This window comes from Oxyura jamaicensis, chromosome 1 (assembly GCF_011077185.1).
Source record: "Oxyura jamaicensis isolate SHBP4307 breed ruddy duck chromosome 1, BPBGC_Ojam_1.0, whole genome shotgun sequence".
Lineage (NCBI taxonomy): Eukaryota > Metazoa > Chordata > Aves > Anseriformes > Anatidae > Oxyura > Oxyura jamaicensis.
The window spans coordinates 111,878,350-111,904,298 of NC_048893.1; the positions used below are offsets into that span (position 1 = coordinate 111,878,350).

Sequence of the window (25,949 nt, forward strand, 5' to 3'; positions counted from 1 at the left end):
TTTAGGTAGAGTTAACACAGAAAATAAAGTAATTAGTTTTCTTCCTCTCTCTAGTCATAAATGTGTGAGCCTCCTCTGCCCATTTATAAATGAAATATTCTGAAATAGCTCACAAAAATGACTGAAGAGTTCTGCTTTAATTATCAACTTTGTTTCAGCAGCACAGTCCCCTGAGTCCATAAAGAGGGCATTTAAAATTGCTTTAACTGTGAGTTTCTCTCATTTAATGCAGCCCACGGATCTGTGACGAAAAGTGAGCTGTTGAATTGTTTAGTGTAAGAGCAGTAAGTTGACAGATGCAAACTATTTAATGGCTGAACTCAAAGGACCTAAAAAAGGTATTTTCCATCAATATTATGACTAACAGACTCAAGATCTTACACAGGGAAAACAAAGAATGAGATAAATGAGAATAGGATGTTGAAGATAACAAGAATGTTATATTGTCATTTTAAAGGAAGGAAAATGTTTAAATTGTCTCCTTGTGTGAAACAATCCTGATAAGATAAGAAAATATGAGTTGGTATCTTAAGAAGATACTGCTTACCAATATCCTTGCTGCTCACTTGGACTTTACAATCTAGTAACGTAAATTAATTTAGGAGTGCCTGTTGACATTCCCTACTTTAATTTTGTTTTATGTAAATCCCAGAATTCTTTCTGACTGCTTCATGGCAGAGACCAGGTGACAAACTCACACACATCTTCCTAGACTTCCAGTCTCTGGAGGTACTTCTGGCTCCCGAGTACAGCGATGAGTACATTACACTCAAGTGCAATCCTGAAGGCCCTTAATATGAGCTTCTGTAGTGAGCTACTGGAGTAAGTTAAGAAATAATCTATGACATTTGCCTAGAATACAATGTTTCATTTTTACATGGAATATTTGTACTTTACATTTAGATCATACTGTCAAAATGATGGAAGAAATTTAATCAGCCAAAGCAACCATTGATGTATTAATGAATGAGATCATTAAACACTGTACTTTAGCAAAGACGAACAGTTATTAAATTTGGTCATTGGACCTAAGGGGTCGATTTAGCTGGTTTAGTAAAACCATTTGCTATGTAGTTCAAGGAAAAAGATGTACTTTTGCAAAATGAGACAGTGTCTAGTGGTTTTGTGTTGATCAGGTTTGTCTAATGAGAACATTAGATAGGAAGTGAATCATTCAACAATAATTTTCAGAGCTGCAGTGTAAACACCAGCAAAAAAAGTAAATGAGTTTTGACACTAGCTGCAGCCATAAATCTTTCCCCCTTGCTTTTCCATCACAGACTGCATTTGCTGCATCGTACTACCTCCAAACACCAGAAAGCAGGCTGAGACTCACTTCCCAAATAGAAGATTCAGGGCTCAGGGACTGCTCATTGGGTACTTAACTATGTAACAAAATTCGATATTCCTGGCAAGCACAAAATGAAAACACATTTACACTTAATGTACTAAATGCATTAAGGGGGGGTTATTAGGTATTTAAAGACCTTATCTCAATTTTAACTTATGATGTGTTCACTAACAAGAATTTTAAAATCGTGATTTATGCACCCACTTCTATCATTGAATTCTCTGTTCTTGCAGCATCTGATACATTTATTAACTTTTTCTACTTGGCTATTAATTAAAATATTTTTCACCTCTTTCTATAATAATTTAATTCTCATTTTAGGAAACCCTTTAGAAATGAATAACATGATAAACTGTATACATATTTTTAATCACTCTTTAGAAGACAGGCATAATGAGTAAAGCCTTAATTAATTCTGCATGATGTGTAAGTATTTAACAAAGAAGATATTTTCACAATTTCCATGAGCGCCTTTATGACAGGATCCTATTCTTTCTTTTTTGTTAATAGCATGTCTAACAAACCAGGAATGCAATAGTAAATAAAATAATCAAATTAATAATGATTTATGAGTTTCTGAGAAACCCTTCTAACTTGCAAACTTTAAAAAATTAATTTCCAGAAGAATTGCAGGTTGAGATCCTGTGCAGTGCAAGATGATGAGAATGAAACTCTGTTTTCACTCACCTGGGCTGCCTATCTGCACTCTCTGGATGCAGTAAAGAGAGTAGACTTCTCCCAGAGGTTAATTTGTGAACTTTTACAAGACATTTCCTAAATATAAGAACTAATCAAGCCTGATTTTAGGTGGATTTTTATCTCATGGGTGTGTTTGTAGAGGAGCTCACCTGAGCTTGCCATTCTCTGGAGCTCACCATTACCTGGCATCTAGTGTTACACTGCACCACACTTAGTAAAGGTGTTTCTAATAATTTCATTAAGTTTTTAGGCTTTCAGATCTACTGGAGGTATTTTCTCCTCTTCAGATTTGTCTGAAATCAGATGATACATTGTGGAGGGGAGAAGTACTGGCAGATCTATGTGCAGAGAATGTGGCTAAGTTTCATTTCCAGCTCCTCACTAAGAAACTTGTGACAGAGATCCAAGATTGCCTTGAGGGCTTCTTAGCCAGGGTTGCACAGCTGCTCAACAACTTTCTACCCTCACTTTATTTCTCTTTGCAGGTGTCTTCCATCTACTATGTGATACTCTACGAGGAAGCTCTGTAGAAGCTGGTCATCTTCCTCTGATATTTAAGGCAGGGAAAATGCAGCCTTGATTGTCAGGTATTATTAGGACTTCTCATCACTGATTGCTTGCTTTTACTCAACACAGAATAACAGGAATGGCAGTAAAGATACACCATGCAGTGTCCACGTATTTTAAGAGACCAGTTCTTGTTTATCTTTTGCCATTTTATACTTCTAGCAAAGCAGTAGTTCATCTTACATATGAAAAATATTTGTAGGAAGAATATAGAAAATCTATTTAGTTAACTTTAAAAATAACAGAAAAATATGAATGCTAAACAACAGGGCATACATATAATCTAACAGATAAAATATCTGTGGAAAAAATCTCAGGTTACAAACCCGAATAATTTATGTGGCTGTATGGATTCTGCAAATATTTGGGTATTTGCTAGTGGTTAAAATGTAACAACAAGCAGTTGGTCTGGGCTTCTCCATTCATCTTCGAAATGGATTTGATTTGGATGATACTGCCAAGTCTCTCCATGTACCTCCACATACTGTAAAATGATATTTTTATCCCACATATATTTGAAATATGTTTAGTCTTCATCATTTTTAAGTCTACTTCTAAAAAGAAAACAGTCACTGGAACTTTGTCATATTTCTTTCTACTTTCTTCTCTCATTCATTGTCTACTTGCTTATCAAAAACCACATAAATAAGATACTCCCCCCGACAAAAAAAAAACAAAAACAGAGTTTAAATCATACTGCTGAAAAACCATCACACAGCATGGATTAGAAGCAAGAAGAATGTAAACACCATTTCATTTCCCTTTATTTAGAGAAAAACTGCAGTGTGGATTTAGAAAAATATTATATTTCAGTTATACAGCACTCATGAACAAACAGACGAGGATGGATTGGAAAGCTAGGAAAAGAAACAACATAAAATCAAGTATTTATTAAAATGTGTGTAGATCAAGTTGGATGAAGACTAGTAGTGACCACAAATAACCCTCTAATGGCTGTCTTTTGACCTATGTGGAATGAGACAGCAGAAGCAGTTCAATATGAGGGAAAGAGGTCAGTCCAGACTTTTGGCAGAAAATTCAGGTCAGATATATTATATTTCCCCTTTCTCCTCTGAGTGAGAATTATTATCCCAGATGCATAAGCAAAAGTGATTAAGCCACTACCATTTAAACTGAGAGAGAGAGAGAGAGAGGAGAAGGTCTTAAGGGAAGCTGCCACAGAGCACTAGCTGGGGCAAAAAGATATGCAAGAGGGGAAAAATGAATAACCTCCTAAAAAATGGCAGTACCAGGATTCCAGAAAGCTCCTCCAAGCCTCTGGGCAAAACAGAGTGAAAAGCCACCTTCTATCACATAAGATGTCTTTTAGGTAAAAGCACCGAACACATGTCATCTTACAAAAAGAGGTGTAGTTAGGGTAGTGGGGAGGGCAGAGGTATCACTGTCAGTGATGTGAAAAGAGTTTGAGAGCAAAACTTCTCACTATTTGGACAAGGAAGGAAAGCTAAGTTAATGCCAGATGGATGCAGGGAGATAGCAAGACAGTGAGAGGCAGTTGTGTCCGGGGAGCAGAGGCCAGGCCAAGGAAGGGCTCACCAGAAGAAGATAACAGGAGACAGGAAAGTTGCACTTCAGCCAAGGCAGGGAGAACAGGACTGCTCTCATGGGAAAGCAGGACTTCCCCTGATCACTGGGGTGCAGAGCAGAAATCCTAATGTGGGATCTCTTGAGCTGTTATAGCCTTGTGGTTCTTGGTAAGGAAAATAGAACAGAGAATGTTTCCAGGGAGAAGCACTTTTTTTTTTTTTTTTTTTTTTTTTTTAATCACAAAGATTATCCTACCACTCCTGTTCAGAATAGGAACCCATACTGAGTTGCTAGGATTATTCTTTCCCACAACTTCAAGCAGTGAGTACGGTTACTGCATATCACATACTATCTCAGCTGTTATTAGATGGGGTTTTCTATGTAGAGCAAACATAGCCAGTGCATTGTCTGTTATGATAGCAGGTTGTGAACTTTCCCTTCTCCAGGAAAAGAGGTGAGGAAATTCTTGTGCTGTTTGAATGATAACTAGGGTTAAAAATCGACAGAACAGCACAGGAAAAGAATAATCAATTGCATGTAGTTAATTAAACTGCTTCATTTAAGAATTACTAGATAGATAGAAAGAGCAATAGGCGACTGTACTGAATAATACTTTTAAAAGATTAAAAGCAGTGAAACCAAAAACAATAACAACAACAACAAAATCTGTTCAAGTATTATTCATACCAAATCCATTGAAAAATCAGTGTACCCATTTGCAGCTGAGTTTCGGGAACATAACATAAGAAATAGTAAGCATACAAATTCTGTAAGTATAAACTAAGTCCATTAGGGACTCAGGCAATGGGAAGATTTGACTTTAGAAAAAAATAAATAAATAAATAAAGCTGCTTAACAGTTTAAACTTCAAATGAATTTATAATGGAGAAAAAAAGGCCTGGAAAAGATGCCAAAAAAAGTTCTTAAGTGCTTTTAAGAATTATCTTGGTAAAACTCATAAGATGTAGTGATCTTCAACACAATCAGGGTTACTTGCAGTATTAGTTTATGTGCCCTCTTCCTATCAACAGCTTGGTAGCAAGAAAGTGATGGTGAAGTAGAGTATAGGCTTAAGATATTGGAGGTGAGGTATCTTTCTAAAATATCTTTTCCACATAAAATATTTCTTTACTGAAATTCTATATTAACAATTATTTCAAGGCAGAATTATGTGAAGTCAGCATGATCAAAGGGACCATGCTAGCTGAGTTACAAACAAATAAGAAAAAGAACAGCAACACACCAACAAAGGAGTCTTTTTCCCTTGAAGTCAACATCAATGTTTTGCTTTTTTAAGCTGATGTAATGTGATGTAATTTTTTTTCTTTTCCTTTTTTTTTTTTTTCTTTTTTTGCTGATGTAATATTATAGGAGAGGCTGTTATAAATCAAAAATGGTGATAATCAGACCAGAAAAATAACAGAGAGGAATTTGGTAGCATTTCAAACTCTTGATCCCAGTGAGATGGCTTGCGCATCAAAATTTTTCAGAATGTCATTCCTGTGGCTCCCCTATCTGCCCTGTATGCTTTAGAGTTGTTGATTAGTTTCAAGACTCACTACTTTTAGATAGAAAAGTCTTATTAGTTTCTATGCTTCACTGCTCTGTGTGCTCTCTATTATGAGAAGGATTACCATATTTTCCTCTCTTTTATAATTCCTATCAAACAAATGTCATTACAAAATACTGATTAAATCCACTTAATTGGTGCCCTTCAAACTATTTACATCTACTTACCTCTCACAATTAATTGGCTTTGGTGCTCCACAGCTGCTGCATCATTTCTAGCTATACAGGTGTAATTCCCATTGTGCATCAGTGAAAGATTAGAAATCCTTAAGGAGCTTGTGAAGTCAATGTTGTCAATGGTCACCCCAAGGCTGGCTGGGATGGGCCTGCCGTCCTTCTGCCAGGTGATGGTGATGGGCAGATCTCCAGAGACCACCACACAAGGAATGAAGACCCGCTGCCCAATGGAGAACCTTGGGAACTCAAAAGGCTGAATAAAAGGGGGAACTGAAACAAAACAGAAAAGAAGAGCTATTGCAGGTACAGTCCCATGCCTGAAAACAGTATAATGGAACAGATACTTAGCATGTGAGACACTGAATTTATAATAACAATATCTTTGATAGTCATAAAAAAAATACATCTTTTGCAAATGTCTTTCTGAAATTGGCTTTCTTTTTCTTGGCCAGATGCATTAAGCAGAGATGACAAGCACTGAAATCCCTGGCTTCTATGGACACCAGAAACTGCTGGCAGATTCCAGCAAGAGTAATCAACCCCTCTCCAAAAAAATCCCATTTCCAGCTCATGACTCTCAAGATCTTTCACCAGTGTTATTGCCTGGATAGTCCAGAAAGATCTCATCAGCTTTCAGGATTTGGTGTGAGGACCTTGTTTAGGATCATACAATAAACCTGGAAGAAGCTCCAGTTTTGTCTCTGAGACATAATGAAAGGGAGTGTAAGCTTCTATAACTCTTCTTGGATTTTTTTTTTCAAACTCTTTCAAGGCACAATTTTCACTAAGATTGTGTGGACTTGTGCAGTGAAAGGTATATAAAGTATTTGTAGGTCAGAACTTCTGTAAAAGATGATTTCTAAACAGAGGGCCAGTACAAGATATAAACTCTCAAGCTGGCATTTCATTCCTGCTAAGCGTAGTTTGCCTGAATTTATTTTTCCTTTATTATTCTGTGGATGGAAAGAAAACAAAATAAAAAAACAAGCAAAAACACAAACAAAAGCACTTTTTTTTTTTTTTTTTTTAATTATAGGGAAAAATTTCACTTTTAAGGAAATATTTTGTTCTCAGGTACTATAAATAAAAACAAAGGAAGTAATGCTTTGGATTCAGTAAATAAAACCGGAAGTAATAGGGGTGTCTTACTTTCTCCCAGCTTGTGTTGAAACATTTGCCCCAAATCAGGCAGATTGGTAATCAAATACCTACCCAGCTGAATAAATTTGAACCATCTTCCAGTCTCAGGGGAGCACTCTTACAACCAGAGCATTGGTCTAAAATGGGTTTTTGTCAGTCACTCCTAAGACTATAAAACCAACTTTGCAGTCAATACTCAAATACTCACTTAATGTGAAATGTGTTTATTTGATTCGTGTCAGTATGGAACAATGCTAGGGCCGCATGATGAAATATAAACTATTTAAGAAAAACAGAGTGATTAGTGTACATAGTTCTTGTATCATGCAAAGGAACGATCCAGCAATTCATGTAAATAGAGGGTTTGAAGGGCAAACATTGAGATTCTAGTCTGGGAGATAAGAGGACCAAGGAGTTTTTTAGGAAACTGCAGACTTTTGCATGGGACGCTGCGCAAGCCTCTGATAACCAGCAAAGAGATCCACCAAATAAGGAGAAAGGGGGAGTTGAAGGATGACCGAAGGACAAAGCCTGGGAGGAAGACTACGAGCCTTCAGCACAAGAGACCCCCAGAAAGACCACCAGAGACTGCTATGTTATATCCAGAGAGGGTTTGGATTCCGGGAACTAATTATAATAACCCCGCCTTTTCTAGGAATAGTGATGAATATGTATTAGTCTAGGAGCATAAAAATCAACCACTTGATGTAACAGGAGTGTGTCCTGGTAGAGCAGAGACTCCCGGTGCACCCAGCGCTGTTTGCTTGCCCCTATTCCCTTAATAAATCACAAAAATCCTATTTGGGACTTAATCATTTATCACACTTATCAAAAGAGAAGACTCTTAGAGGTTATGTACCTTAGATATAGGTGTGCATTTGCCTGTTCTTGCCTGAGAGATTACTTATACATAGTCTGTACTACATTTGATCAAAGGACACCCGCAGCAAAATATTTATATCAGGTTCAGAAGAAAATGGAGCTGCTGGATTTATCTATTTATGTTTCTTTTGTCCTTTCTCCCTTTAGCAAAACTAAAGCTGTGTTTTCACTGAAAATGAAGTAGAAAAGAAGCAGAAAAGCTCTTCAAAACAATTGTAAGGTATGCCAGCCCATTGACTTAGCAGCACTTTTACTCCTCTGCCAGTCTCCTTCTTCTGGGATATAGAGGCAGGTATTTCTGACCATTACATTGCTCTTCCATTAGAAGTAAGAAAGATTATTATTAAGGAAGTGATACCAAACTCCCTGAAGGACAAAAACGTGGCTTATACAAGTGTACATGAGCATCATGGTGCAAGAGGGAGATAAATAAGATGCTAAATCTGCTGCTTTTGGCTAAGACATGTTACCATTTAATGAGAAGTAACAGCCATGCTTGTCTGTCACAGAGAGGTGACATCAGGCCTCAGGTACACAAATACAGAGTGTAACATCTTCTTACAGGTTTTCTATCACCTTTTTCTTTCTCTCTTGGGACCTAGTGTTACACAGTGAGACAAAATGTCTGCCTGCCTCTTCTAATTGCCTTGGTGTGCCTTACACAATGATTGAGATTTTGGATTCCTTGTGCATTAACAGAAAATGACCAAATTTCTCTCAGTATTTTTGACACACATTTTACAATGTAAGTGGGAATGAGAAATTTAAAGTATGAGACTCTCAGGAGGTTTTGATAAAACCTTTCTCCTTGATGAGTGCTGCTATCTGCTAAATGCCAAACAGGCCCCCCACACTGACTGTGTTGGCCAGCAAATTTCTGCTCATACCCTTCTCGTATGTATCGTTACCAAAAGATACACTAAAATTCAGGACAAAGTAGTACATTGCTTTTGTATTTTCTGCTGAGCATGTAATAGATTTGAACCAATCTTTCACGGACAAAATATATCAGGAGTCAGACAATATATTGCTCAAGGATTATTCAGTGCTTCCTCACCCTTCATCTCCCTGATAAGAAAAAAAAAAAAAAAAAAGAAAACAAAACAACAACAACAACAACCCAAAAACAGCAACAACAACAAAAAACTAGGAGCAAGATCATTAGGTCACGTTAAAATAAAGCATTCCTCATGAAATAATAATTTACAAGGCTACATTTACCAACTCTAAAATTTAAGCAGCAGCCTGCAGAGCATTTCAGAAACTGGGTAAAGTATTTACGGATAGTACATTTTACCTCTGCTTAGGGTTTTAATATATAGAGGAAACCAACATTTATTTCTGCTTCATAACATATAATGTATATTCAACCTGCAGCATCTTGCAGTCATGACAAGGATCTTGTTTTGAAAATCAGTGTGTAATGTAAAATCAGTACTTTAAAAGAGTAGATATTCTAGGGATAACTTCAATGTTTGCAATAATGTTTTTCAGCTACAATATTTATCAGTTGGGGCTGGTAAAAAGAGTTTCTGATGTCCTAACACAGCAGATAAATTATCTTCCTGCTAGTTTGCAGAAGGTAAAAATCACCAAAAATCACTTATTAGAAGTTTAGAAAGAGAATAAAACTCAAAGTCAGGCAAATCACTTCTGGAATAAAACATTTGCCTTGTATATATTTCTGAAGCAAAACACTGACATATACTCCAAACAGAAGAGAATATCCTGCTTGATTAACAATCACGTTTTGATATTTTTTGGAAAATAAAGCATTATCATTGACAAACGGCACTTAAAAAGGGGGGGAGGGGGGGGGGGAAGAAGGAGGTATACAACTTTCAATCTGAGAGAAAAGTTCCCATATGGCAGATGTATTTAAAATGTGTTTTAAATACTTTAAAGTGTATTGAAGTATTTTTCTTACTCTATGTATAGATTGTTTGACCATATTTCTGAGCTTGTATTTGTTTTTGTTTGGTAAATTGTGCTATTATATATAACATGTTACATATTAACTACATAGAGAGAAGTTTGTATGTGCGTATATGGTTTGTATGTGCGTATATGTATGTATGTGTGTATATGGAAGAGATGCTTCCTCCTTTACTCACAACAAGCAAAAGAGTGAAAATCTCTTCTCCATGCAATGAAGTACAATGACTTGGGAATACTTTATTGATGAGTGCTTGAATTAAGTGTCTATTTAAGAAGAGGATCATGGGCCAGACTCATTAGTGCTAATGCAGGAAAATTTAAATTATGTTTTTGTGACCTAGCAAGGTCTTCTTTACCTCTGGGAGATTACTTTAAAGGAGAGCTTCCACGCTGCTCTCCATTAGCAGAGGAACATCCTTAATTTCTTGCCCTCTGTTCCATGGGAGTTATGTTGGAAGGATCTGCTGAGTTGATTCACTAAAGCACAGTATCCTGCAGCTACCCTGTCTCCTGTAGCAGCTTTGTGAAAACAGTATTGCTCTCCTGCAGCAGTAAAATAGTAAGATAAAAGTCATTCTCTTGTTTATCATTAGAAACTGCTCCCTAATGGATTTTCCTGTAACAATGTTGTTGAAGGAGCTGTGCTCACACTATGAAGTACCCTTTGCGATGAATACACAGAACACAGGTCCATTGGCTGATGCAAAGTAATAGCCACCAAACTATATAACCTCCTAAAGCAACTATGTGAATGCAGATTTCATGCACTGGGATTGCAAGAATCAAAACTGTTTTGTCTTTGCACAGACTCTACCCACAATCTAGTTATATTTAAGTTTTCTCAGCCATCACTTTTTTCTCCTAAGCACCTCCATCCCTTGTGGGTGACAGCTGAGCAATTGCACACATCTGCTGAAGCACTGCATTTTTCTGCTTCTCTCTTATATATTGAGCCTATCAGTAGGGCACATCATTCACCAAACTGTCTGTTAATAGTATTTATTGATCTGAGCTAAATACGCTGCTCTCTTGTTGAATGCTAGTGGATCCTGTCTTGAAAAGGGGGAACACCATTATATTCTTAGGCCTTTTTAACTGTATGCATTGAAAAGAAAAGAACCAAACTAGTCTCCATAATGCCTCTGTTGTTGGACAACATTTCTATACACTTGTAGGCTCATTAGTTACCAGAATTAACCCATTTTTCAAAGGTTTTCAAAATCTTACCACTACAGAATGTGGCTGAGCAAATGGTGTGGTGCACCTTTCCCAGCCTCAGCCCCCTCTCCCCCTTCCTGCAATAAAACATTGCTAAGTGTCAGGCTCCCCCCTGCTCCTCCAAAATAAGAGAGGAGTTAAAATGTTGCATAGAAGCCAAGAGTGCTTCTATGTCAGTTTTCATCCATCTATCAAACCATCCCCTTTCAGCCTCCATAGTGAGGGTAAGGAAGCATTGCCTTATCATAGAAACCACCCTGCAAATCTAGGATGGGGAGAAGCTCAGTTCCCTGCCCAAGGGGATGCATTTGCTTCTCTTTTTTTAAAGAGAAAACTTTCCTGATGTAAAGATAAGTTAACAGCTGTGAGAGCATATTAACAGAAAAGCTGTTATCTTCATTGTTAAAGTGCCATATGATAAAAGGCCTCTCTTGTAGATTGTACATCCAGAAGCACTTACCCAGTACATTACTTTTCATATGCTTTTGGAACCTGGTCCTGAGCTATTGCCCTCGTTTAACCCCTACGTGATCTAAACTGACCTCTGTCCTCAGGTAATACTGTGAAAATTTGAACCCAACTAAATCACAAGATCCAAAAGTTCCAGATTTAGATGAGAAAGGACTTCAACATAACAACCTCTTGCTCTGAAAATTATTCCTGTAAGTAGTTTGACTGGTTTCACACTAGCTTCCTCTTCATTGTTATTCCATGACTGTACATAAGCAGCTGATTTTGCACCTTTCTGCCCTTTTGTTATCTCAGTGTTGATGTCCTCCATGCACCCCCCCCCCACCCCCCAACCTCCCCCATCACCTCCTGCTATGTACTATACACTGACTTGAAGTTAAGGCAGCATATTCCATACCTGCTCTATCGTGTGCATGCACACTCATGCTTTCTACTTACTTACTATGTTCTTACTATATGGACTTACATATACTGCTAATAGCACAAAGTAACTTGACAAAACAGTCATTAACATTTTAAGAACAATTCTAACAAATATATATAAGTATTTCAAATATAATTGAATGCAAAAATGCATGAACATGCTTTCTTCCAAACCCAAACTAAACAAGGCTGCGTTGTAAGAGAGAAGAGTGCTAGCTTTTGAAAGACCCAAGTGTAAATATACAGATTCTATTGAACTGCTATTCAAGTATTAAGACTCATTTCACATTTTTTTTTACCTAAGAATGACTATCAAGTGGATTTCTGCAGGAACATTTGCACAACTGGACATCCATTCTCATCACATGGACCTTTCGTGATTCCTGCATATGACAACTCCAGTCACTTCAAGAGATCTGAATATTTCTTCCTGAAGGAGTTGGAACAAACTTTGAGGGATCCAAAAAAATATTGCATGGGAGAGTGAGAGAAAGAAATGCAGGACCTGTTATAGTGGAAGAAATTTCTGAAGGACATCAAAGCCAGAAGTTTATTCTCATTCAAACTATTGGAAACATTCAGTCAAAGGGACATATGAGAAGTTAAGTCCTGCATATATGCATGAAACAGATTTCACACATGCTGTAATCCACACTACACATTGAAAGCAGCACAAATAAATTAGCAAACTGTTTGATGACAACATGCACCATGGTCCAAAGGACCGCTGAAAGATTCCCCCCTCAAAGGTTTTTCCCTTCTTTGTCTTCCAGACTATGCCTGTCCATCTCACTGTCCAGAATAGCCCTCCCTGAACTGATCTGCAATGCAAATCCATCAATAATCTATCTCTATATAATTATATATAAATTACATGTATAATATATATATCACATATTTAATATTTTAATATGTATTATATAATCTATATTTATAATATTGTCCTGGTTTCAGCTAGGACAGCTTTTGATTTTTCTCATAGTAGCTGGTATGATGCCGTGTTTGGGGTTTAGGATGAGAATAATGTAGATAACATGATGTTTTTTTTAATTGTTGCTGAACACTGCTTACACTAACTCAAGAACTTTTCAGCTTCTTCTACAGCTGAAGACTGTACATCACTTGCTTCATACATATTACTACTATTATCATTATTATTGTCTTCCTTTTCTGTCCTATTAAACTATTTTTATTTCAACCTGCAATCTTTTACTTTTTTTTTCCCCCCAGTTCTCTTCCCCATCCCACTGGGGGGTGGGGGTGGGAGAGGAGGCTGGAGCAAATGGCTGCATGGTGCTTAGCTGCCTGCTGGGTTGAACCACCGCAAATATATAATTTTGTATATTAGAAAAGGCTGGATCCTTCCCAGGAGAGATGAGGAGGATCTATTCAAACAGTTGGAACATGGAGTTTTTCAGGAACAGCCTCTGTTTGGTTTGCATGTTTTCTAAAAAGAAACAGGCTGGTACAATTATTTTATGCAGTTCACAACAGGTGAAACACTATCACTTCAGCACCAGGTAATGAGAAGCCTTCTAAATCAATGGGATATATAATCTTTACAAGATCAGAAACAGCACTTTTGGACACCAATTTCCTTATTTATTTATTTATTTATTTGGATGCTGCACCCTTCCTCTCAGGGGCTTCTTTTTCAATTAATTTATGTCTGAGAAGAGTGAGTAGCAGCAGGCTGTTTACATGAGAAGTGTGTCCCATGAGACTGATGAAAAGAAAATCATCACTTAATACTGATGGCTTTTACTGTAACTGAGAAAAATATTACTATAAATTTCATAATAATAATAAAAAAAGGAGATTATGACACTCCTGCTTTTAAAATGTTTCCAGTTCCACTAAAATGTTGCAGAAGTGATATTGCTAATATTATCTTACCACTTTTCCAATTGAAGGGTTGTTTTTCAATGCAAATATGAAAGTTACAGATGTGGTGGGTAATATAAGCTTTTATTTTGTTTGCCAACACTTCCCATAATAAGACTATTTTCAATTGCTTGCAGTTTGACTTTTGTTTGGATAGTATTTTTCCAGGCCAGGTGTCTGCCTCAGGCTCACTCATTTCAACTGGAAAATTACAGCTACAACAATCTGGCCACTTCCAAGAATAAGGGAAGAGGGTGGAAAAGCAAGGATGCACTATATTTTGATCCTACCATAAAAGCAAAAAATAATAAGCTGTTATGAGAATTTGAACAGTCCCACCTGCCCCATGGCTTTCAACCTCAGCAGGTGACAGCACTATCACAGGTGTTCTTGCTGTTCCTATGAAAAGTCATCAAAAGGGTGCCCAAATTTTGTAGTCTGAGCACAAACAGTTGTATAAATAGACAAACAAACAGTAGTTATTACATCCTCAGAAGTGATTTTCCAGTGATTAACAGCTAAGAGCTCCCATCATTGACTCTGAACACATCCTAGAAGTACATCCTCTGAACACATCCTCAGTAACTGAGTCAGTTACAGCCACATGCACAGGTATAGTTTGGTTAGATCTCAGAAATCAAGGCAAACAGAATTCCTTCTTAATGCTTGTACAGCTGCCTGTTCTAGGCCCAGGAGGCATGGACAAGAAAATGATTTGAATGCACAGAGAAAGAGAGGAAACCTGGGGGCCCAGATGACAGTGTTGGAAACCAGTCGCTGTTACTGGGCATGCAGACAGCAGCAATGAGTGATGGAGCAAAAACTAAAAATGGTGCCCGGGACAAAAAAAAAAATGCAGAACTGGATATAAGAGCAGTGGGAGAAAGAAGTCAGGATAAGGCTTACACTGGGATTGCAGGTGATGGAGGCTGCTAAAGTGTAGTTGGGAAACCAGCTGGGGATGTGAGACTGAAACAAGAAAATAGTGAGGTGGGATACAGCACTGACAGAGAGTGAAGACCTACATGAAGGAGAGACAGACTGAAAAACAATGGAAATGGAGAAAATGAAGACTGGCAGAAAGTTTTTTGTGTTAATGGAGACTGGGAGGATGGCTGGGAACTCTGAGGGGAAGACTAGCTCTGAGTCATGAGAATAAGGCCCCAGGAAAATAAAGACGGAGATGGGAAAGACCTGGGGTGTAGACAGGACTAGGGCAAGAATGAGCAGGAGAAGATGGAGGAGAACAGGTCATACTTAGAGGGAATGAACACAAAAGTCTACCTCTTCTACAAAATATTCTTCTCCTGTATCTAAGATGTCATCTTGTAATAGTCCTCTTCTGCCAGCAGAAGCATAAGAACCTCACAGGCAAACCGCTAGAGCTGGGTGAAATAAGGACTAAGAAACTAGTGCTGCTAGGAATAATTCTGTTCTTGGCAAGGACCCGTGCAGTGTCCTTAACAAGGTTAATCTTGATGATTACTTCTGAGGATGTCAGTAAATGCTGTTTCCATTTTTCAGGAGGGGAAGAAGAGGGCACTTAGTTTACTCTACAACAAAAGTTAGAAGGAAATTGCACTTAACACAGGCCAGAATACAACATGTTGAAAGATTATTACAGTTGAAAATGCAAGCACTCAATAGGTATAAAATATCAGAAATTAAGTATGCAAGTATAGCCATAGCTTCCCCATTATGTACTCATTACAGCGTGGGTAGATTTCATGGCTGTTGTCAGAACTCAGAACTGGCCAATTCATTTGTCTAAATGAAAAAAAGAAATTGCCAAGATGGCTTGATTTCCAAAAAGCTCCGTTAGGACTCAGGAATGGTTCCAACAGTTCTGTGTCTGCCAAACAGAAACCTGCTTATTTTCCTGCCAGCTTATCCACTCAGCTTCCAGCAACCAGCTTACAAGGCCGCTAGCTTCCAAGATCCAGATTCTGGGGCTTAGGCAATGGACAGGCAAGGGGCTGGGGGTGAGAGGGGTGGCATGTCACATCTCTCTGGGCCTCCCATTTGGAATCCGCAGACCTCTTGGGAAAGTGGCTCTGTGGACATGGGTACCAGCTTTTCCTAAAACCGTGGCAAATGATTTAATGTAGTGTCTAATTGATTCTTCTAATGAGTAACACAAAGAAGTAGCTGGCTCGGGGCTGAATAACACAAAGATGCCCAGCTCAAAGATTTTGGCTTCCTGACAGCCTCCCAGGTGCAGAGCAAGGCTCTGTAAATCCCACTCCTGGGTTCTCTTGCAGTCAGGATTTCATTCTGAAGTTAGTGCCAAGAAACTTTCTGTTCTGAGATCTTACAGTGATTTGCAAGGAATGTCCTCAAGATTTTGCTTTCATTTAGATATTTGCTTTTCATTTAGATATTTATAAATCTCAAAATACTGTACAGAATGGACAGCCCTCTTGTATTTAATTACATGCTCGTGCTGTTACATTTCTTCGTTTGGACGGTGCTTTTGACAAATCCTCATTCAAGACAGCTAAGGATACTTCATGTACTGGAGAATTTGGTAAGTAAGCAGTAAATGAGGATTGCAGACAAGAATGGCCAGTTGTATGTGTAACAGAGATAAGTGCTACCCTGTAGAGCCAAAATCTGAATCCACCTTTGCAACAGATCGCTCAGATGGTGCTAATTAAATGACTTAAATCTATCTTTCTCATCAAATTGCCAAGCTGTATAACGGAAAAAGACAACTCTTATTTTGATTGAACATATAAACTCTATATAACATCAGGTAAATTGGGGAAAAAAATCAAGCTGTAGGCTTCTGAAATTGAATATACAAAACATTGTGGATAGTTTTAAGTTTTGTCAATGCCTCAGCTGCCATTTGTCAAAGAGGTCCTTATCACCTTATTTGGGGGGTTTGAAAAAAACTAGTTTTCGAAACATTCTGATTTCACAGAGATCATCATCTCAGAAAAACTGATGAGGAAATTGGTAATTATATCTTCAGAATGAAACATGGAGGAAATCAAATACTAAATAGCAGCTTGTTAAGTATCACCTATTTTGAATCACCCTTCAGATGACTGGTTTGGGGTCACTCAGGAAGCTTGCAGCAGAAATGAGAAGAACCCAAAGGACCCATGGTGTTGTGCATGGGCAATAATCCTCTTTCTGTTTCTCTGATGAAGAAATAAGTAGAGTGAAAGAAATAAGTATGAGAAGCTGAACTAAAAATAAGGATATCATATATCTTGAAGAAGTCCAGGGCATGTTGAATTGCCTAAGACACTTTCTCTGTAGCCCACTTTGGCAACTCCAGAGCAATAGCTGTGACCCATGCTGACACATCGGCTTTGCATGTGCATTCATACTGCGACTTGCACTGCTCCGATACAACTACTTTACAGACTACATGCAGGGTGAGGCTGCATCACAAGTGCAGCAGCATCTCACCCCACTGGCACTCTTTGAATGCAACATATATTTATGTTAGTCTTTTCAGAGCACATGCAATCACTCTTTCAGATTTCTGACCTGCCAATGAATCAGGCAATGGAATATCCAGAAATACCTTAAAGCCATAGGATGCCAAATTATTTATAAAAGCTACAGTACATAATCAAAATTGATAGGACTGGCCAACCATTTTTTTTTTTTTTTGGGGGGGGGGGGGGGCAGCGGGCAGAACTGACAAGTTTGAAATCTGTAACTTAAGGGAAATAAAAACAATACTGCATATGGGGTACCAGCTAACATTCTCAAAGACCAGTAATGTTTTGATCTAACTGCCCAAGCCAAATGCATAGACTGATGGGTTATTCTGTCTGGCTACATTAATTCTGATCATCACTTGAAGAAATGTCATTTCAGAGGTAGCATGCCTCACCAGATTTACCCTACTAAGCTGTCAGTGTAGTAGCAACACTGTTATTAATTTGGCATTCATTTCTTCAACTGCTTCAATAGATCTGCAATATTATTGCAATGTCAAACAAAGTACCACATATGTGAAAAGAAACTGTGACATTATCTTTTTATGACACGGGATGTGACCAGTGATCCTGCTGGTTTCAGGTACTTAAGTTACCACACCTTTCAGAGAACAAATTGCTAGTGATTTAAGGTTAATCCCCTAACCTCTTGAAATAAATAGCAATTACTTTAGTTGAAACTGAAAGCAAGAAAGTGCTAAACAAACCGAACAGAAAGAAAATAAAAGATCAGATATCTGTAACAAAGTCATTCTCTGTTTTGAGTTCCCAAGAACTTCAAGAACGGTGAAATTATATTTTAGTTTTTCCTACAGGCTCACATGAAGCTCACTGTTTAGTGGCCCCATTGCTCAAAACAAGGTGCTAGTACAATCAGGTTTTGTGTCTTCTTGTGTCCTTGTGAATAGGTCTGAACATCACCAAGATCAGAATTGCCTGAACAAAATGCTAAAAAAATTTTTGTTCTTGTCTATTGCTAAAGTCTTTCAGGTCCATCTGAATATCCTTGTTTGGGACTATTTGAATAGATTTTAAGCATCCTGTTAGAATTTCAAGTCACATTTGTTTATAGTGCTAACTTTCTACGGCAGACACTGAAAGGCTTGCTTAATAACAATAAAGCAAGGTGAATGCTTGTCGTTCCTGTCTCTGCTTATTAGTAGAAAGACATGCTTTAAAATTTGCATCTTATTTGTTAAAAGCTAGAAAGCCACCAGCTAATGAAATTGTGGACTTGGCCATCCAGCAGACAAAGAGTCACCCATGAAATTTAGGTGACAAAACATTCATTTGTCTACTGACCAAGTGGCTGTAGTGAAAACTGCTCATAGAAAGCGTATTTCTGTAAGGCTTCCTGTTGGAAAGCAGGGGGAATATACCCCACAAACAGAATAAAGGAGGGTAAAAATTGAGACAGAGCAAGACAGTGTCTGATTATTATCTGTCATCATTAAAAATACAAAGAGTAATTTCAGATTTTTGTTTAAGGGTTCCTTATATACCTGACAGGAGAATCCTATGTGTGCAGTTCTGTCTTTCTATAAACCACAAAAGCCCTTAGCTCCGCTGTAGTTTTCCAAATCAATCTTACCTTTTACTGTCACGTGAACACTCTGGCTGGTGGACAGCTGAGGCTGAACAAGGACATTGCACGTGTATTCACCCTCATCTACTTCCTTCTGCACATCTGAAAGCTTCAATGTCCCGTTGTTCTCAAATGCCACTTGGCGATGATTAAAGGGTAGCAGGTTAGAGTTCTTGTACCACTTGATGGAGTAATATGGGTAGCCAATTACACGGCAGTGGATGTAGGTGTCCCGTCCTGCTATTGCTGTGATATTTTTCATTGGTCGAATGCTTGCTGGCCCTGGAATGGTAAAAAGGAACTCTTGAAAACAATTTAAATGTGCATTTGCTTGTGGAAACAGGCATATATATTTCTGAATATACCAATGTTGTTAACCTTTACAGGTGCAGCTTACACAATGCTTCTTAGTATTTGACAGATTTTGCTTTTAAGAACCACTTAATCAGTTTCCCTAATCTTTATATGCTCTAGTTTTAACTCGCCCTGCAGCTTACATACCAGTTATGTGGAGATACATATTTGCATTATCCAACACTCGTCTGATAAAATCTTTGCTGCATTACAAATTAAAAGGCTGAGGATGATTTAATTAATTTGAAATACTAACACTGATACAAAGCAAGAACCCTGTTACACATGAGAATGCTGACAAAGTTAGCCTTTATTTTGACGTATATAAAGTATAATACCATGAGGATGGGTATTATGCCATGTAGAGCTAGAAATGCAAGCTAAAGTACTGTATACATGAATAATTACAATGAATGTTGGACAAGTAAAGGAGGAAAGGAAAAGAAAAAAATCATGCACAGTAGGGCTAAAGTAAAGAGACTGTGAATTAATAAAAATGAATATAAGAAAAATAGACTATAGAACACAAGCCAAAAGAGATCTTCCAACATTTAATCATATCATACACTTTCTAGATGGGGCTAGGAAGGTAGGATTGGGGAAAAAAAAAAAAAAAAAAAAAAAAAGGTGGGGAGGAAAAGGAGAGGGAAAACAATAAGTTGGTTTTGGCATTCCAAGACTCATTTCAACGCATGCAACAATCTTCTTCTCCACTACAATGAGTTATGTGTGTTTTTTTGAGGAGCTGATTTGACAAGCACCTCTTACGTTTATTCGAGCCTGGTACAGGACGACTCCAGCAGAGTTGTTGGCAATACAGCGATAAACTCCACCATCTCGGACCTGAGTGTTAGAGATATTCAGGTAACTGACCACATTCCCTTCAGAGGTGATAATCTGGCTAATACGATGACTGCCATCCTTCACAATGGGATCTTCGTCCAGTGTCCAAGTGATGGTAGGCAGGGGGGTCCCCTTCACATTGCACATTAGAGAGACAGGCTCTCCCGGACTCACCACCTTCTCACTGAAGGCAGAAATGATTTTGGGAGTTCCATCTGCCAAGGGAAAGAAAAGCAAGAGATGAGTACTTACACACTGTAAATCTTTTTCCTCTATCCTGAAGTGTAATCACGTAAACCAAGATCTTTTTAGAAGAGTTGCAAATAACTGTATTCCAAGATGTAACTCTAATCATTGAAGGACAGAAACAAATTTTGGTAGCAGATTACTTAAGTAATACTTTTCTTACTGCAGATGTCTTTGTCATCTTCTAAGAACACTTGTATGGACCCCACTGAAGGAAAAGCATTTGAATAGATGGACCAGGGCTCTGCACAGCTGTATGCACTGCCAGGTCCTTGCAGAGAGGTGTCAGTCATAGACAATTCATCACTAACAACATTAGCAAAGCCTTAACATACTTGGAATTTTACCTCTTCTGGCACATTTCAGGTCCTTTAAAAGTTAAGGATGAGCCCTGCTGACAAGAGCCAGGCATAACTTGTATGGCTAATTTCACACAGCTGTGTCAGTTCAGTTTAGTCCTGACCCACAATACCCCATTTAGAGAAGTATTATGTTAAGCTTCTTCTGAATACAGATTGCCAGTAATAGTAGTGATGCTATTTTCTTTCTCTGGTCATATTGTGCTAAAGATAAATATCCCTCTGTGATGAGAGCATTCAAATGCTTTCTCGTTTAGTCCATGTCACAATTCACTCAGACTCTGCCAGGTAAATGAATAAAGAGAATGGATGGATACACAGACTTTGAGATTTTAAGTAGGAAGCAGGATTATATAATCACCTAACCAGAGAGCTTGGAGGTGTAACATTTAGGAATGCTGACACTCTTCTAATAGTTCGGAAGTTCTTTCTGGGATCATGTAATGCATGGTTGTTGTTCTCTGAAAATTATACTTTCAAAGCTGTGTCTAGAAGGGATTTCATTGTAATTGGGAGCAAAAGTGCAAAAGGCCATGTATCAAGATCAGTAGGCAGAACACTGGAAACAAGCCAGTCAGAAGTTTGGACAACAATGCTGTAGGCTACTGTCTGGTTTTAAAGAACCAAGTGGCAAGTAAACTAACTTCAGTGTTCCTACGGTGTTAGCATTTGCAAGAAACAACAGGAAAAGGCTACTCATTACCTAGAGAAGGGACAAAGTCACTTGAAAACTCACCTTGTTCATGAAGCTTTTTAAAGACAACAATTTCAGTTTCACACAGGACAAAGGATGTCAGGACAGGACTGACAAGCCTCACTCTCTGTGTGATGTGTTATTTGTGCGCACTATGTGTTGTCTCCTCACATACACTTTGCTATATGCTACCCATACATTTGGGGGGCTTGAACCATAATGATACCCCTGGAAATTACAATTCTTATATGGAATTTCAGTGCAACATCACCCAGGAAACTGAGGGAAGTGACATGATGGCTACAAGGCCCTCCCCGCAAAACATGCTGAATCACAGTGAAATTAAAAATAGCACAGAAATATTCCTTTGCTTGCCACATAGTGAAAATCATAAAGCACAGACACTCTCAGGCTGCTGAAAGAACTCGGCATACAAAAGGGTACATTTCACTTCATTTGATTTCATAATTTTCTCTTCTTTCCTCCCCTCCCTTTTATTTCTGTCCAATCAATTGTGTGACAAAGTTATAATTTATTAATTTTAATCTCTGACTCTCTTCCTTTTCTTTACTGTATATTAGATACTGTCATTCCTCAAAAAAAAAACAAAGCAGCAGCAATAGAGGGAAAATAAGCTTTTTACCCTGAAAGGAAACTGACACTGGACCAATAAATCTTTGAGTGTGCACACTAAGTACCTCTGCCAGCCGTCCCTCTCACTTCCCCCACCCTCCACACTTTTTTTTTTTTTTTAATCCAAGCAACAAGCTTTTTTTTTTTTTTTTTTTTTTTTTTTTTGAGATGAAAGCAGACATTATTTTCCCAGCAAGACCCAAGTGTCTTTGAAATCTTTCCTGCTGTTGCTCTCTGATAACCTGCACTCTCTCGACATCATGATAGATTATCAATATGCTCTTTAGGCTTTCTTGTCACAGGAGATGGTTGCCGAGGTAACTCAGCTCAGGCAGGTAATCTCTTCTTTTTCTATAAAGACTCTAAAAATAGTGTCCATGCCACAACTGCACTACAGCCTCATTAGCAAACTAGCTCTGTACAAATTGATTACTTTCCTCACTTGTTTATCAGGTGGAGCATTGTGTCAGTAACTTAATATGATCTCCAGGTCTTTAGCCAATATGTCCAACCAGAAAAGGAGATGTTCATCTCTCTCTTCATGCCTAGAAGGAGATGTTTGGAGCTGAATAGAGAATTCTTATCTCATGTCCTGCTGAAAAGCTAGTGTACAAAATCAGCACCATCCCCCAAAGAGAAAGACTGGATAGACTCTTCAAAAGAAATATTTCTATCAAATTGACACTTTCTGTTAGTTTTTTCTTCAGGATGAGGAGGCATAATAAACTCTGCTAACAACTCGTAGCTGCTTCTATTGTTTAGGGCCTCCTGTCCCTCACTTTACAACAGTGACACCAAAGACAATCATATACAATATGGAGACCAGAATCACTAAATAGATTGTGACTCACCTTCTAGTACCACCTGAACATAATCTTGAGCAGACATCTTGTCCTTACGCACAAAGCACTGGTATGCTCCACCGTCACTCTTAGCCATGCCATCCATAATAAGGTTCTCCCGGTTGACCCCAGTGATCCGGACGTTGTTACCAGGGTTGATGATTTCACCATTACGGTACCAGGAGAGCTCCTGGTCCTCAGTTCCTGTCACACTGCAGGACAAGGACACTTGGCTACCAACACTGCTTTTTACTTTCCGTGGGCTGATTGTGGCTTTTAATGGTTCTGAAGATTTAAATCAAAATAAGGGGAGGGTAAGGGAAATAAAGAACATTAAGTATACATGTACATTTATGTGTGAGTAACATTAACTCACAGGTAAGCAGAACAAAAATCTAATCCATGCACTTCTGAGAAAACAAAACAAAACACTACAACAACAAAACTGATTCTTGTTTTTGCTCAAAAAAAAACCATTTTCATCCATGACACAAAACATAAGTGAAAACCTACTTAACATATGATAGAATTCCCTAGACTATGCTTAAATGAATGGTAGGAACAGATCTACTAGTAATACCATTTTTACTGGGGGCTTATCAATAGCACTACACATGTTTTTGGAGGGTAGGACATTATTTCAGATTAGTTCAGTGCGGATTTTCAAGTTGGTGCATTAGGTGTATTCCTGAAGCTCATCTTCTGTTTTCATTTCCTCCAAAAGGCATGTAGTTCACATTATCTGATGTGAACAATTGTAGTAAATGCCAGGGATGAGATTTGTTTTTAAGACTGGAAGATCTACACTAAAATGTTACCAGAAGTGTAGCTATAAATATTTGTGGAATCTGTCCACACCCAAGTGCTTCTTTGTGTGGTCTCACTAAGTTTTCCACTTTGATGTGGGAGGAGTACAGTATTTTCAAGCTATCCTTAATAAGCTGTAGGACATAGGTAATGCACGTTTTATATTGCAGAAAAAAAAAAAAAAAAAAAAAAAAGGAAAAAGAAAAAAGAAGATGAATGATGTTGAAGAAAAATCATAAATATAAATGCAAGGAAAAAAATCTTTATCCTGCCAATAGTTACTGGCATTAATGAACAGAGATCTGATCTCATGTTTTGTATATTTAGGTTTGACTTCCTTATAAAGATGAAGGACTTGTTTGAAGTGTACATTTATAATATATTCTGGTGTATGTTCAATATTGTCTTTACCAATAAGAATTAAATGTATAACATATATTGTAACATGAAAATTAGAATAAATCTTTAGTGCCTCTCCAATATGTATTGCCAAAAATTACAGGCCAATTGGGAACAGAAGCCTGGAAAACAAACAAACAAAAACAAAAACAAAACAACAACAACAACAAAAAAACATGGGTCCATGCTCCCCATCATTCCAAATAACATACAATGACGTAATAGATTTTCCTCCAAAATGATCCAGATCAATAGTTAATCTGTGATCACATGCATGTTACAAGTCACTGAATATCCCTATATTTTTTAAAGAAAAGGCTACAAAGCCTCAAAGCTGTCAACAACTGACTAAACAATGTAGGTACGCTGAAGAGTACCACTAACATCTTAAAACCAAGATGAGTCAAGAAAGTGAAACATATCCTCCATTACAGAGAAAAGTAACACTTTTTCCCAACTTTTTCTTCCCGCCAACATTATCCATTAAATATCTCTACCCATCGATAACGACTAATACTCTGGCTGACCATTGAATCCATAAGTAAAACATATCATTGTGGTGTGGGGATGGATTCAGTATCACTAACACCATTACAATCATGTTTCTGGACATTTTGACTTTGTGTCATACATGGCAAACTGAATTCAACTAATTTTTATGCATATATGTAAAAGCAAAGATCCTTTTTTATAATTCATAAATACTGATCTGTTTTATTTTGCCCAAATCCGCTATGTGTAATTAGTGGTGAAGACATTTTAATGGCTTGAACTATTCACAAACTTCTCCCTTTTCAGTTTGCTAGTTGTGCTGTACAGGTGGAGATGTTAGTTCACAAAGCATTATTTCTATTTCAGGAAATAATTTCTTTTTAACAATAGAAGAATAACACTTTTCCAGTGCAGTGCTTCTAAGTAATAATTATCTTTGCTAGAATTTGTGAAACATTCAGAATATTCACACATGAATACTCAACTGAGAGGAGGTATGAGTATTCAATATTACTGAACAGCATGAGTCATGGCAACAAGAGTTTGGCAGCTTTATTCATGAGAACATTTGCAATTTCTTTTTAAGCATCCAACTGAAGCTTCTAAATTACATATCCTCTGTGTGATAAATTATATGGCTACATTATAAATTGCATCTGTTTGCACTTATGATCGCTCAATTGTCCAACTAACTCATCTCCACAGAGCCTACTTTCTGATGTTGCACAACTTTGAGAAGTTTAAGTATTGCTAAGGTAAAGTAACACAATGGAAGGTTCAGTAAGGCATAGCAACATCTTCCCACATGCAAATACCCAAGCAGGAAGCAGTCCAAGAGCTTCACCCAGGCAAGGACTTACGTTTTACATATAGTCGCCCTATCATCTCAGCAGTACCATAGTTGTTCCACACCTCGCAGACATAGTTGCCTGAGTCTGAGGGACGCGTGTTCTCTATCAGCAGACCTGTAACTGTCTGCCGAAACCTGCTGTCAGGCTCCCAGGGAATGTTGTCCTTCAGCCAACGATACTTTGGTGTGGGGTGCCCTGATGCTTTGCAAGGCAGCTCCACTCGCTGTCCTGCCATGGCTTTACGGTGGTCAAACCCATCTAGAATAGATGGAGCTGAATTCGCTGGATCTGGAAGAACAAATAGTGATTTTCAATGGGAGCATTACAATTATTACATTCACTAAGCAATATATCAATATTTATTCTCCTGCCTCTCTGACTCACTAGCCCAGTGTTTTATGTACTGCAGTTAGCTATGGTGCCCCAGCCATCAGCCTGTAATATCTCAATGGTGGTGGCTAAGATCCAACAGCATGTGCTACTGAAACATCTCATGCCTACTTGGAAACTCTCCCA

At 37.9% G+C, this 25,949-nt stretch overlaps 1 protein-coding gene across 5 annotated transcripts in view; it reads right to left on the minus strand.

Moving 5' to 3' along the window:
• The window catches only part of DSCAM (DS cell adhesion molecule), a 478,055-nt gene that overhangs the window by 151,277 nt on the left and 300,829 nt on the right, over positions 1 to 25,949 (minus strand). For all 5 annotated transcript variants that reach the window (XM_035315830.1, XM_035315828.1, XM_035315829.1 and 2 more), the window contains exons 5-9: positions 25,443 to 25,721; positions 22,894 to 23,169; positions 20,029 to 20,325; positions 18,920 to 19,195; positions 5,903 to 6,181 (exon numbers count right to left, since the gene is read on the minus strand). In XM_035315830.1, coding sequence (XP_035171721.1) covers positions 5,903 to 6,181; positions 18,920 to 19,195; positions 20,029 to 20,325; positions 22,894 to 23,169; positions 25,443 to 25,721 — 1,407 coding nt within the window. The remainder of the gene's footprint in view (positions 1 to 5,902; positions 6,182 to 18,919; positions 19,196 to 20,028; positions 20,326 to 22,893; positions 23,170 to 25,442; positions 25,722 to 25,949) is intronic.